The 16,255-nt window shown below is 37.5% G+C and overlaps 1 protein-coding gene across 4 annotated transcripts in view; it reads right to left on the bottom strand.

Annotated features, from left to right (window-relative positions):
- Positions 1–542: 542 nt before the first annotated feature.
- igf2bp2a (insulin-like growth factor 2 mRNA binding protein 2a) overlaps positions 543–16,255 on the bottom strand; it is a 72,917-nt gene continuing 57,204 nt past the window's right edge. For 2 of the 4 annotated variants that reach the window (XM_067408528.1, XM_067408532.1), the window contains exons 10-16: positions 16,037–16,171; positions 10,274–10,342; positions 9,423–9,542; positions 8,419–8,493; positions 8,073–8,204; positions 6,077–6,190; positions 543–4,407 (exon numbers count right to left, since the gene is read on the bottom strand). In XM_067408528.1, coding sequence (XP_067264629.1) covers positions 4,312–4,407; positions 6,077–6,190; positions 8,073–8,204; positions 8,419–8,493; positions 9,423–9,542; positions 10,274–10,342; positions 16,037–16,171 — 741 coding nt within the window. In that variant the 3' untranslated portion in view covers positions 543–4,311. The remainder of the gene's footprint in view (positions 4,408–6,076; positions 6,191–8,072; positions 8,205–8,418; positions 8,494–9,422; positions 9,543–10,273; positions 10,343–16,036; positions 16,172–16,255) is intronic. The other 2 variants (XM_067408530.1, XM_067408531.1) reach the window with 2 other exon arrangements.

Raw genomic sequence — 16,255 nt, forward strand, 5'->3', positions numbered from 1 at the left:
TCAGTGCATTTGTTTGACCCAATGAAACAGGGGTTGTCCAGTCCTGCTCCAACAGGACCATTTATCCTACAGAGTCAAACACACTTGAGAGGAATTTTCCAGGGCTGTGTCTGGAACATTCACACGCTTAATAGTGCTAGGGCTATACGATTTTTGGAAAGAGTCTAATTGGAAGTTCAGTTGTTTAACCCCTTAGCACTCCTGTAAAATTAGCCTAAAAAAGGCAAACCCAAAGTAAACTGCATGGTATTCTTGAACCATTTGGAGTAACTGGTACCATGGGAGGTACTGTGGAATGCTAGGATTTAAGCTAAACTCTGCAGGACAGTGGCCCTCCAAGAGAAGGATAGAACACCCCTGGCCAACAATGTGAACAAGATGAGCTTCGGACACAAGAGTTTTATAAAGAATTTTTATTGCTCAAATCCATGTTGATCAGCAGTACAGTTCGCCTACATTTCAAAACAACATGGTTGTTAGCAAAAAAAAACAAAACAAAAAAAAGATCAGCTCTCAGTCCCCCTCCCTCCCCCCCACTACCCACAATCCAGCTAAGGGTACACGGCAGGCAGTGCAGCAAGCCCAGTCTCTATTTCACGTCGCTCGAAATGAACTAACGTGAGAAGCTAGAGAGCTGCGTAGGAATGGATCTGCCGTGGAAAAGGCGCAAAGAAGTTTTCACAGCCTTTGATTTGCGTTGATTTCTCATGCATCGCTCTGATTTCCTGCTCTCATCCCGAGTTAAACACAACTAGAACGGTGTCGTCATACTGTGAGCAACTATAGATGTGTTTGTGGTCTATTCTAATATCAACCGAATATCGAAAAAACATAGAACAGCACCTACTTTCAGTCTCCGTTCACCCTAAAAGTTTTAGGGCCCAAAGCAGACCACAATGAAATTTCATGCCAAGACTATAAACAACAGCTACCCTAAACTGACCTGATTCGTTCGACTTATATAAGCTATGACTTTTGCCCTAAAGATAATGCAAAGACCTCAATTATCCCTAGCGTTATGTTACAGGATATCGTAATGGATAGCGAGGCAGCTTAATTACCAGATTACAGAGACAATATAACAGTGTGATGTTAGTTAATGCACGTATCGACTAATGCTTCCGTAAAGTTAAATACTGATGCACACCTGACAAAGCTTCGAAATACAAACTCTTTAAGAAAAGTTAACCACTGTTGAATGTTAGATAGGTGTCTATCGACAGCGTGGCGCGTGTTACAGTTACAATAACGCTTAAAAGTGAACCGAGTTATCATACTGCTACACAACCTGAACTCCATCAATGAGCAAACACCTGAGATTAAGCAGAAAGTCTATCATTCAGGGGAAACAACGGCCTCGTTTGGCTACGAGCCTTCACAGAGTCAAGAACCGTGTTTCGGCTTCTCAAGTGAAAACTTGTTAGAAATCCACAAACTTGACTTGTTCTACCAGAAACCTCTAACCTTTACTAATAGAAACACTGTCGGCATCTGACATCTGTGCTGGGCAATTTGCTTCAGTAGGTACAAAACAATTTACACAGGTCTACGGTAACACACCCCTACTGAAAACGGTTACTAAAACTACAGAGCGGGACTTCTTGCAGTTCAGTCCACAGACAACTCATGTGAATTACTGTATGAAAGCCAACCAGCTTTGCAAGTTAACATACTTGGACCTGACCGTCTACTGTCTTCCATCTCGATTTGACATAGGCCTCGGTCTTTGAGAGGTAACACGCATGTACAGTAACAGGCAACAGATCCGAGAGCGATCTGAGGCGACAAAAATACCTGCATTTGTGACTTTTGTGTGATTACAATAAACAAACACAGTGACTCTGTGAATTATTACATCAAGAAAACAGAGTTTTTTTTTTTTTATTATTCGTATCAAACCGGGTTTGTTTTGTGAAAGGCCTTGATAGAAAAACCTCAATTAAAAAATTTGGTCTTACTGCAATTCCTGAATTTGGACTCATTTTTATAAAATGTAAAGAGAAACCTGGCTTACGCGTCAGACAACGTTACGTAATGCTTTGAATTAAGCCATTCTACGTGATATTCATAGTCTTTCAACCATTTGTCATTGATCTAGACATCAGTATACAATATCCACATTCAGAACCCCTTTTCGTGCAGGTAAGTACCCCCCAGTTACACATTCTATAAATCACGAGGTTGTGATCGGTAAAAGAACGCAGTATATTCACATACAGTTTTGAAAGCTTTAAGATCCATTCTTCTTTGTCAGATGGACCTGAAGACTTCAGACTAGTCTTTTTCTTGATCTTTTATTATTATCATTAAAAAGAAAACGTTCAAAACTTTCAGTTTACAAGGCATACAAAATGTTGGGAGAAAAAAAAGGGAAATTAAGATTGGACTGAGGTACCCTGACGCCTGAGGTAGATCACAATACTGACATGCGCGCCAATCACATTCTGATACAAGTGTTGCGTTGATTCATTACTGTTCTTACTGTTAGTATACTACCAATATTCATAGTCTACTTCCAAGAAAATAAACACTTCCCTTCAGAATAACATGGCAGTGTTCCACCAAAAAAAAAGAAAAAAAAAAAAAGACTTTTTTCTGTTTCTTATTATTAGCTCTCGTCACAAAATAGGAAAAAAAAAATAGATTCATAAATATTTCTCTCTCTTTATATATATATCTATATACACACACGCATACACACAAATGGAAGCTGTGCGTATTGGCATAAACCTTGCGTCTGGAAGATGAGGCTTAGCTCTCATTGGGCGAGGGAGCTGTCTGTGATGTCATAGACCGGTGACGTTAAGGCCACAAGCTTCCATGGTCAAAAAGTTAAGAAAATAAAGCACAAAGGGATATCCATGCCTGCACGTCCTGTTGAAATAGTCGATCAATTTCCCAAAACAGCCCAAGTATTGGTAAAAAAAAGTAATATTAATAAAAAAAATAATAATTTCGCTGACCAACCAGCTCACTGAACATGACAGGGTGGTGCTCTCTCTAAAAGGCTGCTTATTGTACATTCACAGATGTCATGCCATTTAGAAAGCTCCCTGACAAAGAGATTTAAAGCCAAACGCGGTCGTGTGTGTACCACAGGTGCCTCCTCGTCCCACAATAAACCTGACCCTCCAATCACATTTTGAGTCGCTCATCTTTTCGTTTGCTTTCAGCATAGATTAAGGCAGAGTTCTTGATGCACATTCGATTTCGCTTCTGCCCGATGCCAAGCCAGTAAAGGTGCGCTGTCTTTCAGGCGCTGGTGCTTGCTTTATATTCTTTTCATACCCCCTAAAGCAAACAAGGGGTGGTGACTCCTAATCCACATCTACTACATACCTGTCTCGTAATGACTACCGCCACAAGAATGTGGAGGCAATGAAATGACAAAATGCAGAGGCCGCAAAAAACACTGGCGTTAAAATAAAAAAAGGAGTGTAAGAGCTGGATAGAAATAAGAATAAACTAAAAACGAAAAGCTAAAAAATGAAAGATATGCACAGTAAGAAATGTTTCAACTGCATCCGTTGGCAAACGCAGGCTTAAGTAACAAGGATCCATTGCGTTGGATGATGTGTCCTGAAATGCAAGCAGGCTAAGATACAAGTAAAGGTTCTGTCCTTTACAATTCCCAACATTCTCGTTCCCAACATCAAAGAAATATGAAAAACATAATGTTATGCGTATGCAACCGCATATGTGCACTACTCGGCCAATGGCTTGTGCAAAACACGAATCGTACTTCTGCTTCAGGTAACAGTATATTTGTTCTAGTGTACTGGTGAGAATACTGCTGAGGATCACTGAAATCGCAATCTGAGCATCAAAAAAAAAAAAATTTCGCCAACTGCTAGTGCACACCCACTCTTTCCTACCCAAGAAAACTGCAACACAACTCAGTCAAAATGCATCAGTGTACACGTGTTAATGGAGCGTCTTATCTTTGTTAACCCTATATTAAGCCTAAATTAAGAAGTTTCTAAAGAAATTGTTACTTGGGGTGACCGTGATGTGTCCCATCCTGATAACAGAAGCCCCATACCTATTCTATTCTCAGTCAGGGTGTGTTTGAACAATAAAAGGAACACTTGTCTTCCTTGCGCTTCCTTCCTTCCCCCCTCCCTCCCCAAGCTGGCAGTGCACTCAGAGCCCTTCTGCCTGTGGCTCCTTCATCTCCCCTAGAAAGAAGTTCTTTGGTTTTGATCCCACGGCTGCTGGTCTGCCCGGCCGGTCCCCTGCATCCGGTCTGGTCTTATTCCAGTTGGGAGGGCTACATTCATTGGCAGATGCCCGCTGGGGCTGCCCTGATGGTCACTTGGAGCGATGTGTCACGGGGGCGCCTTGCTGGTGCTTCTGCTCCTGTTGCTTCACCTGCTGGATGATCTCCCTGATTTTCCTCTGTGCAGTCTGTGGAACCAGAGGAGAGCATGTTTATAGTGGTAAATGTTTGGTACCACTCCGGTTGTAATAGGAGAGAGGTGACTGCTTGACGGTGGTGCTGTAAGACATTACAATTTCATGTTTTTGTCACTGCAGCGTTGGGGAAAGTTACTTTTAAAAGTAATGCATTAAAATTTTGCGTCATTCTCAAAAAAAAATTAACCATTTTTATTAAAAGTAATGTGTTACGTCATCTGAGTTGGGCTGTTTATTTGTTTGTTTGTTTTTATAACACCAAAAAATTCTATTTGTGGCAAATGTTAAGGTCCTTTCACACCAAAAGTGAAATGAATAAGCATCAAGCTGAAGGAAATGCAAATTCACGCCTGTACAGTAGAGGGCGCAGTTCAAACAAACAAGCCTTTCAGCTGAGCTGCTATTCTGGAATACAGAAGAATAGCAAGCAGGAGAAGTAGTAAATGAGTAAATACCTGCTCACATTTAGTCTAGAACTAGTCTAGAAAAACCATCATGTTCACTCAACACCTCTGCACTTACTCCCAATTTCTCTCAACATGAGGACAGGAGAGCTGTCAGTCAATAAATGGGAAATCAAAGTAGCTTGCATTACTTATTTGAAAAATAACTCAGATATTTTGTTGTAAATTTAAAAGTAATGCATTACTTTACTAGTTACTTGAAAAAAGTAATCTGATTACGGAACTCATGTTACTTTTAATGCGTTACCCCCAACACAGATGCCATGTATCATTGACCGATAAGAGGTGATTTTATTTACACCCAATTCAACAGCTTTTAGAACAAAATGAAGTAAAATACATTAACATTAAAAAGTTTGGGGTTGTAAGATTTTTTGAAAGAAGTTTTCAAAAACTTTTTCTTTTCACCAAGGCTGCATTTATTTGATCAAAAATACAGTAAAAAAAAGAAGAAAAAAAAGAAAGAAGAAAAACTGAAAAATATAATTTCAATTCATATAAAGTGTTATCTATTTTAATATATTTTAAAATGTAATTTATTCTTGTGATGAATTGTCAGCATCATTACTCCAGTCTTCAGCATCACATGATCCTTCAGAAATCATTCTAATATGCTGATTTGCTGCTCACGAATAATTTCCTACTTATTATCAATGATGAAAGCAGTTGTGCATGTTAATATTTTTGTGAAAACTGATACATTTTTTTCAGGACTCATGAATATAAAGAAGCATTTATTTGAAATAGAATTATAAATGTGTTTACTGTCACTTTTAATCAATTTAATCTGTCCTTGCTAAATAAAAGTATTAATTTATTAAAAAACAAACAAAAAATCTCAACTTTTGAACAGTAGTGCATAGCACTTGTTGAAATGAAATGTTGTGCAAAGTGACAAAATCATAGTCACAGTTAAGGTGAGCATTATGTTGGACCAATGAGATCTGACTGTAGACGGCCGCCCAGCTTGGAAAAATAAAGCCCAAGTGGCCGACTGTACATTTCCTCATGCAGTGCTCTTGACAGCAGTGGCTGGTTAGGACAAAACCTCATATTAACATGGAAAAAATATGCTTATTTGCTGCTGATTAGGATAGAGTGTAGCATGTTTTCAGAATTCTTTTGAACAAAACAGCAGAAGGTATATGAAAGCAAACACTGTCCATATTTGTAGTGATATATCATGTATAATTTACCTGGCTGGCAAAGAAATGCCCACTGATTTTGACAAAGACCTCATCGTTCTCGTCTGGCGTTTGGTCCCGTGGCACTATGACCTCTGCACTGGTTAGGTTCTGCAGCTCGTTAACCTGAAAGAGGTTCAGAGAAACAAGCTGATGACATCACTACCTAACAGTCATAATGCCAGTTGGGTCAAAGTGAGCCAACATTATGTGGAAATCAGACTCATAAAAGAACAAGCAGCACATATCAAGTTGCTCACTGGTAAAAGAACAATCTGCTGTTATGCCCTTGGGTAACAACTGCAACGGCTCTACTCTATAAATGATGCCCCGGTGGTTGGAGGCCCCATGAATAGAGACAAATATTTACTAGAAACAACATGTACAGCTCCTAAAACATATAACCCTGACTGAAACAGGTCACGGTGATTTAGATCAGCCTGCTCTCTTCAAGCCGTAGACCGGAAAGTAACAGTTATATAACATAATAACCAAACTTTAGACATAATAAAGTTTTTACCCTTTAAATAGCTTGAAAAAAAGCTTTCACAGACTTTTTCAGAGCAAATTACATGGAAAAATGAGTCAGGTACATATTAAATGATTATCAAAAACAATAACATTACATTTTCATAATTTGCACTGGTGGCGTGTATGAGCTCTTTCACGTACTATTCACACCACATTAACTTTGATTAATCAACAATGTTCCTATTTTTTAACAGTGAACATTTCATTGTTTTTGGGAAAGCTACTTTAAATGTTTTATGGATTCTCAGAATCACTGTTTCCTATTGCAAACCCATTTTGACTCATTTATAATGGTGCATAATGAAAGGAATATTGTCTAGTGATGAGTAAAAAGCTGTGATGGTATGTGCTACACAACAACTTGTTGTTTGAAAAGGTGTAAACATTTTATTGAGAATCAGAATCCTATATTAGGTCTGTGACATTACTCTAGCTCAGGGTAAACAGGGCTTTCAGACTCTGAAATAAATAAATAAATAAACCCAATTGAACACTTTATTTCCCCTGTTGTATTTTTTTTAAAGGGGACCTATAGTGCCCCTTTTACAAGATGTAATATAAGTCTCTGGTGTCCCCAGAATGTGTCTGTGAAGTTTCAGCTTTTTGCCTCTGTTTGGGAATGAGCAAAAACACACCGTTTTTGTGTGTGTCCCTTTAAATGGGACACACTACCGGCCGCTTTCCAGAAGAGGGCAGAGCTATAACAGCTCACGCTTCGGTTGCTCAACAACAACAAAGTTGGAGAATCTCACGCAGCCAAAATGAGGATTGTCAGCAACAGTGTTCAGTCTTACATTGTTCAAACTGGAGTCGGACAATGATGGAGAGACTCAGGAAAATATTGCAACTTTTAGAATGCAACTGGACGTTTCTGAAGGGTTAGTGGATAAATTTATGTAGATGCTGTGCAGTTGATACAACTCATCGACTAGCATGTGCCATCATGTTAATCTTTTGTGCAAATCCAGTATTGAATTGACCCTCGTTTGTGAAGCAGTCCGGAGTAAAATGACGGCATGGTAACAACACTCTACTACAACAACTCTTCTCTAAAGCAGCCCAAAACGGCCTCGCCCCCATGTTGCGTGTTCCCGGGGGCAGGTTTTATGTCACAAGCGAGGGTCAATTCAATGCTGGATTTGCACAAAAGAAGCTTGTTGTAGTCCCTACCAAAGAAAATATCTCTCTTTGCATTGACCGTTGAGTGTCGTAACTTTGCAGACGTTGTTTATGCTCTAACAGCAACATTGCACACTAACTAAAGTTAAAAAAGTAAATCACAATCAACCACCCCTTTAAATAAATTCCAAAATGAGGCCTGATGCCACATCAGCTGTGTATGCTCACCCTGTCATAAAAACCTCAGAAATCACTACCACGAAGTAGTCCTACTATATATGAGTCGTACTACAGTATATACAGCACATCACTGAATGATTCTGATCTTACTTAATACTATATTTCACCGTATTCTCACCGTTTTGCCGCCTTTCCCGATGACCCTCCCAGCTGCTGAAGAGGGCACTTTTATATGTGTCTCCAGCTTCACTTCCTCTTTTGCAGTAAAGAAATTCTCTTCTTTCAGTTTCCCAAATATCCTGCCCTGGGCCTGAAATGCAGAAGCAAAGACACTGTTCATTTTTCAGGGGCATGACAGGGTAAAACAGGGCTAAAGACCTAAAGACATTTCTTTTCAACTGTCATATACTTTGGGACCAAAATCACACTTTCATTCATTCATTCATTCTGTCACTTATTCCATTCCACCTAGACTGAATGTAACTAATTGTACTGGACTGGAAGTTTTTATTTTATTCCTTTACCTTAAACTGAGCTTCTGGCGGGCCAGTGATGATGACCATCCTCTGAGTGACGTCAGGACTCTCTGCAGGTGCAATCTGCACATGAACAACAGGAGAATTACACTATGAAAGTATTTCTGTACACACTTTTTTTGTTGTATTTACATACCAAGATATGAATCAACACTATTTTCTGAGATAATCAACAACATGCACAAACGCAGTTGACAGAACTTAATTTGCTTTAAATAATATTCCCTGTATTTCTATAGCTACATCTGAAGTGTGAACCATTCTTTCAGCTCATTCTCTTGAAGTCACATCACACAACCACCAGAGGGATCTGTTCCCAATTAATAGAGGTATACTAGTTCAAACTTCTCCATGTTCAGTTTATGATTCTGTGGTCAAGAATGCATATACTGCAGTTAAATGCACCACACTGTAAAATTACATACAACAATTCACACTTGGTGAAACGTCAGCATTTATTAAAATAGAAAACATCTATAAGCAGTTCTGTTGTTACTGTTAAAGGTCACTGACACTCTCTAAGTGTACATTGTTTCAACAATAATAAGAATTACTGTAATGAAGTATTTTTGATCAAATAAATGCATCCTTGGTGAGCATAAAAGACTTCTTCCAAAAACATAAAAAAAATCTTACCAGCCCCAAACTTTAGAACGGTAGTGTAATAGTTCACTTGCCATTAGATGTGAAATGAACTGAGGCACAAACACATATTGAACCATGGGTTGGTGAACTGTCTCACCCTACTGATTACCCAGCAACCTACAGGGCTGGCTGAATCAACAGTGAGGAGTTTACAGATGATTGGCTCACCCACACTGAGGCACTAAGCCAAATCTGACCGTGATATGGTTTCAAATTAAGGATCTCAGCAATGGGACACAGAAAACTAGATGGATAATTGTGCTTCACGTAACAAAAACATACAAGGAACCTTCATTTTACAGATATGACATGACAGCAGAGGCATTTTAGTAGGCAGGAACTCCTACCTTAATAGAGGCTCCTGCGAATCGTGCCAGTTGTTTAATATGTTGGCCCTTCTTGCCAATAATAGCACCGACAGCCTGAGTTGGGATAAAGAGGTAGACCACCTCCTGTTCAGGAGCCTGCTGTGGAGAGGGCAGAAGAAACATGCAAAATATTCCTCTAATTCAGTGTGATGCTGTAAATCAGGGATTCTCTAAAATCCATCCGAGCATGTGATCATTTTACAAAAGTGGTTTGTGTGTCTGATTACTCCATGTGGAACCCCCCACAATCCCACTCAGGTACTGCACACTTCAGCGCTGGCTGGAGGTTGAGCCCTGAAGGTTCAGTTTGCACGGAAACAAAAACACTCCATTCATCACGAACGTGATGTTGAGGACACAAACCTCTTATCTGTTTCTAAAGGACCTGACCTGCCTGACACCCATGTGTGAACCATAGGAAACCGATGACTCATTGTTCAGACTCAGACTGTAGCATGGGCAACAGTGATATATTGAAGGGGTCTCAGAGATATTTCATTCATAAGTTAACAGCCTTAGCTTGTGGTGCACAGTACTGTCAGATGGAGAAAGAGGCTGTTATTTGGTGAATAACTACTAAGTTATTTATTAAAATGACATGAGACATTGCTGTTACAGTGAAGCTGATAACTGTGTCCATTGTCCAGTTGGTTCATACTGTAGTCACTCAATCTTGTGCCAGTTACAGAGTCTACAAGTACACTGTCAATGGATAGGAAATATTTTCAATGTTTTTTTTGTGTGTGTGTGGCTGGAACACTGTATCCACCAATTATCATCTAGAAGCAGAATTGTCCAGTTTACAGGACAGTTTCAGTTCCAGTACTCACTGTGTGCTGGTGAGAGACGGCACTAGCAGGCGGCACACCATACAGCCCACCCAGCTGTGATGAGTGACCCTGGAATGAATGAGATGGATAATTTACAAATGGTTTATATCTCAAGAACATTTCACTGGCTCTTCTTTATTACACAAATAAATATTGAGAAGATATATTCGTTCAAAAGTCAGTCTTCTTAAGTCCACTTTTTTGCTCTCAACTTAAAGGGGGGGTGCAATGCTATTTCATGCATTTTGACTTATTTACACTGTTGAAGAGTTGGATTCTCATTCTAAACATGGCCAAAGTTTCAAAACATGAGTTGAGCGTATGACAGAGTACTTCTGTGCAAAACGACTACTTCCGGTTTCGGAGAGTTTTTTCTAGTACGACCCTTTATTAAGTAATAAAGTACGGAATTCCTTGTATAGGCACTTCTCCCTGATAAGCGTGCACACACACATCACCCAGAACAAGAGCAAGAGCACGCCCATCAACGCTTTTCTTTCGGGATTCGGAAGCCGAGAGATTTTTCAACAATGGCTGTGCCCCAATTCAGGGGCTGCACCCTTTGAAGGCTGTATACATCATCGGTCTCATTTAAGAAAAATAACCGTTAGATTACAACGTATTTTACACCTCACAATGAATATCAGTCAATTTTATTACAGTTACTTTCCTTAAATATGACATCCTTGATGAAGTATTCAGCCTTCAAATGCGACCTCCGAAGGACGAAGCCTCCGAAATGAGACGCAGCTCCTGTCACCGAAGGAGTGTGTTTTTGGTTGTGAGGGAAAGATGACCTTTTCAGCTTTCCAAAGAACCCAGGGTTAAGGGAACAGAGGATGAAGTTTGTTTTTCCGGGCAGCAACGTATATTTGTTTGTTCCCGGGATTTTGGTGCATCAGATATCTGTGTTTTGTTGGCAATCGGCACGCAAGTGCATATAATGTAAACAACACAAACGTTTTTGTTCCCTTTTTATTTATAATGATGTCGCAGCTAGCAGGCATCTCTGCGCAGAAGCTGCACGCGCTCTTTAGCCCCACCCACGACACTGACGGCAGGCACGCCTCCAGGAGCTCGGCTTTTTCCGGAAAGACTCGTTTTAGCGTATCTACTGTATCTTTTATAAATATGACAAAACTGAAGACTTTTTGGAGATATGAAGGATACAATTTTACTCTATGTATACTCAAGATTAACATGAGATTGGCAGAAACTGTGTGTGATACCCCCCCTTTAACATGATTAGACCACCATGAATTGTCATGCAAATTAACTGAAAAAAAGAGAAAGCTGTGACTGAATGACAGAGACAAAAACAACACCAAACACACTCTACTGTATAAAACGCAAAGCGAAATGTGACATTTGTCATAATGAAGTTTGTGTGAATATTTTTTACTTTAAAAAATAAATTAAATCAAATATTTAAAACACTGTATTTATGTTGTTTTCACATTAATTTGGAGATTCAATGTGAAAATATATTAATGTTAGGATAGGAGTGATTAATCATGATTTTTTCGCCAGCCCTACTTTAAAATTATACATTTATAAGTTATAGCTTTAAAAAAGACATTGGCCCATTCAACAAATATTGGCTCCGTTGGTAAACATGAGCAAAACTAACTGTGAAAATTTGTTTTTTTGCAATTTCTTCTCTTCTCTTTTCATTCAAAACATTCAGAAAAATCTTATCTAATCTAAGTATATATATGTATATTCCACAATTATTGCCACCCCTACTAATAAGTAAAAATCTAACTGAAGTATATTCCCATACATATGGTATGTTTTTAAATTCACCTTAGTGATCAGAAACACTTAAGTGGTAAGTCACGACTTCCTGTTACACTTGGCTCTAAATGTGTAGTGACATACCGGCCAAATTTCTATAGTCATCCATCACTATGGGAAAGACCTGAGAATACATTAATGATGTGTGACAAAATGTTGCTGAGCTGCACAAATCAGGAATTGGCTATAAGATGATAGTTTAATTGTTGGAATACTCATTTCTGAAAAATAACCGTTTAAAGTTTAAAGTCTAAAGTCATCATGAAATCAACATTGACCCTACTTACTTTGCTAATGCATATTATTAGTCTTATGGTGAACAATTAATCCGTGCAAGTTAATACACAGAAAAAAAAAATGTTTGTCATGGTAATCTTTAATCAAAATCTTAAAAGTTAGTTCTGGTCTGGAATGGCGTTCCTTCTCTGATGACATCAGTTTGACGGTTTGGGATGAAAACGCTTAAACCACTCCCCTCCAACCGTTAGTCCTGCTATGAGCGAGAGATGGAGAGGAGGAGCGCTAAAGTAAAACAATGCCCTCTATTCAATATTCTGTTTCACTTGGAAATACGTCACAACACTGGAGAAATGTTGGTTGCAACTTCCGGTTCACAGGACTTTAAATCAACTGGTGATGCAAACAATCTACCTGTAAGAGGACGTGTGTCTTTATTGGCCCCACACACACTGAGGAGGGTGGTTTGAGTCGTCACCAAATTGCAAAGATTAGAGTTGGAGAATTGCAGATGCTAGGTCTTGTGGTTAGAAAGTCTCCAAAACTATGATCATACCTCACCTATAAAAACATGACTTGTTTGGGAAGGTTGCAACACAAAAAGCCTTTAGTGACATCAAACAGCATCTCATGCACCTAGAGTTTGCCAGGCATTACTGGAACTTTCAGTGGAACTTGGTTTTATGGTCAGAAGAGACCAAAATAAAGCTTTTTGGAAAAACACCTGGTTTGGCATAGGACAGAAACATAGCCATGCGGAAAAGCACTGTGAAGTATTGTGGTTTATCTTTAATGCTGTGGGGATCATTTTCTTCCAAGAACCCTGGACAACTTGTTAGGAGACACGGTATCATAAACACCTGACTGACCCTGTCAGGAAGCTTAAACTGGGCTGTGGTTGGATCTTCTAGCATGACAATGATCCAAAGCACATCTCAAAATAAACAACAGGACAGTTCACTGACCACAGAATGAAGATTTTGCCATGGACATAGCAGTCCCCTGACCCAAACTTGATAAATAATAATAAAAAAAAAAAAAAAACAAGCTGAAGAAAAGAATTCACAAGCTTGGACCTCTGAATCTGAAGGATCTGGAGAGATCCTGTATGGAGGAATGTTTTTTTTTTCTTTCAACTATTTGACTTTAATTAAAGGTTAGATTTTTGTGAATATTTTGAATTAAAGACTAAGAGGAGAAATTGCAAAAACAAATGTTCATAGTCAGTTTTGCTCATATTTACCAATATTTGTGGAGCCCACTGTATTTAGCTTTTTTTTTTTTTGGTAACTCATAGCAGTGCTATTTTAGTATAATTTAAATATTATTTAAAGTATATAGTATATATAGTATACTTTTTATATTTAAATATATTTTCCATTTTAAAAAGTTAAAGTTTTTTAAGTGTCTATATAGTTTTTAATTTTTACTTCCTTTTATTTTTAGTTTTTTAGTACAAGTTAAAATAAATAAAAATGGGAAATAAAATAGGTTCAACTTTTTTAAAATATTAATTTTATTTCAGTTAATTTAAAGTTTATTTTAAGTAACTTTTTTTTTTATGGTTTTAGTTTTAGTTATAATAATCCTGACTCACAGTGTAACTAAGTTTTCAAAGGGTATTTCCATGTGGTTCATTTGTGAAGTTTGATAGAGAAGCTGGCTGACCAGCTGGTCGGTTACTAGCGTAACCATTTACTAGCTGGACAAAAGCATTCTGGTAGCTCTTTGCTTTTCAACAACAGTTTGCAAGCAAGATTTGTTACTGACTGTACATGCCAAGGTTTGTAATATTATGTAGAGAGCTTGATTTACCATAAGCAAAGAACTGCATCAATAAAAACCTGCTGTAACAATTTATAATAAATGACTACTCGAGTTTTACAGTACTACTGAGGATGATAAAAATCAGCGAACACTCATTCAGTAATGAGTGCCATCTCACACACCCACACACTCATTCTACCTTCATTAGTTCATCCGTGAGTCTTGTCTGACTCAACACTAAATATGAAGGGGAATCCTGCAGCACGCTAACCGACCGGAAGGATTATACAACTCAACAATGAGTAGGTGTGCTGCATTCTTAGGGGGGTACTCACTGAGAAAGAGACGATGTGTACATTGTGATCAGGAGGCTAAATGTCAAGATAGTGCACCATTTAGATTTGAACTTAGAATTCTGTTTAAAGTCCAATTTAATTCCTGAAATTGAGGTAGAAGCCAGGATGTAGTAGATAGAATAAATTCATTCTTTGTGTAAGTATAGTTTTTAAAAATGTAATTTTTTAGCATGAATTCCTCATTAAAAATGTTATCATATGCAACATATGGGTATTTACAGAAATTCATGATATTCATAACAAATGTTTTAAAGTGCAACCTACAGACATTTGTATTGATTTTAAATCTGTTTTGATGTTTGATGCACAATATTTCACTTAATACAATTTATTTTCGAGAAAAATATGTCTAATTACTTGAAAAAAAAAATATTTTAGAGGTAAAAGTATACATAATTAGTACAAATTATTTATATAATTTTGTTTTTTTTTGAAATAATGAAATTCCTTGTGTGACTACACGGATTTCTGTGTATACAGTACAGTCCAAAAGTTTGGAACCACTAAGATTTTTAATGTTTTTAAAAGAAGTTTCGTCTGCTCATCAAGGCTACATTTATTTAATTAAAAATACAGTAAAAACAGTAATATTGTGAAATATTATTACAATTTAAAATAACTGTTTTCTATTTGAATATATTTGACAAAGTAATTTATTCCTGTGATGGCAAAGCTGAATTTTCAGCATCATTACTCCAGTCTTCAGTGTCACATGATCCTTCAGAAATCATTCTTATATGCTGATCTGCTGCTCAAGAAACATTTAATGTGTACAATTGTACAAAATATTTGTGTACAATATTTTTTTTCAGGATTATTTGATGAATAGAAAGTTCAAAAGAACAGTGTTTATCTGAAATCTAATCTTTTGTAACATTATAAATGTCTTTACTGCCACTTTTGATTGATTTAATGCATCCTTGCTGAATAAAAGTATTCATTTCTTTAATTTCTTTTTAAAAAAATAAAAATTTAAATTCTTACTGACCCCAAACTTTTGAACAGTAGTGTATAATGCTACAGAAGCTTTGTATTTCAGATAAATGCTGTTCTTTTGAACTTTCTATTCATCAAGGAATCCTGAAAAAAAAAGTACACAACTGTTTTCAACATTGAAAATAATCATAAATGTTTATTGAGCAGCAAATCAGCATATTAGAATGATTTCTGAAGGATCATGTGACACTGAAGACTGGAGTAACGATGCTGAAAAATCAGCTTTGCATCACAGGAATAAATTACTTTGTCAAATATATTTAAATAATACACAGTTATTTTAAATTGTAATAATATTTCACAATATTACTGTTTTTTTACTGTATTTTTAATTAAATAAATGTAGCCTTGGTGAGCAGACGAAACTTCTTTTAAAAACATTAAAAATCTTAGTGGTTCCAAACTTTTGGACTGTACTGTATGTGTAATACACAATTCCTGTGTATTACAATTAGTCCATTCTTCCTGTTATTCCCATTCTATATCCATTTTGAGGCCAGTTGTTAAAATCTGAATTTTGCCAAGCTAAATGTAATGCATTCCTGTGGTTGAAACATCCAAATATGTTGTAGTTATAAAATGCAGTCCACATATTGTGGTTTGAACTCACAAGAAAAGGATTGTAGCCAGTTGGGGGTACGGGTGGGACGCCTCTAGGCCCAGCAGCTGGTGGCAATACTGACAGACCGGTTGAAAAGATGCCCAGTGCACTCAAGCTTAACCCGGGGATAAGGTTGGTTTGTTGCTGCAAGACAGAGAAATAACATCATAAATTATAAATGATTACTCAGTACACTCAGAACTCAAGCTATCATGTTTTTCTTGATAC

Source organism: Chanodichthys erythropterus, chromosome 14 (genome assembly GCF_024489055.1).
Source record: "Chanodichthys erythropterus isolate Z2021 chromosome 14, ASM2448905v1, whole genome shotgun sequence".
Taxonomy (NCBI): domain Eukaryota; kingdom Metazoa; phylum Chordata; class Actinopteri; order Cypriniformes; family Xenocyprididae; genus Chanodichthys; species Chanodichthys erythropterus.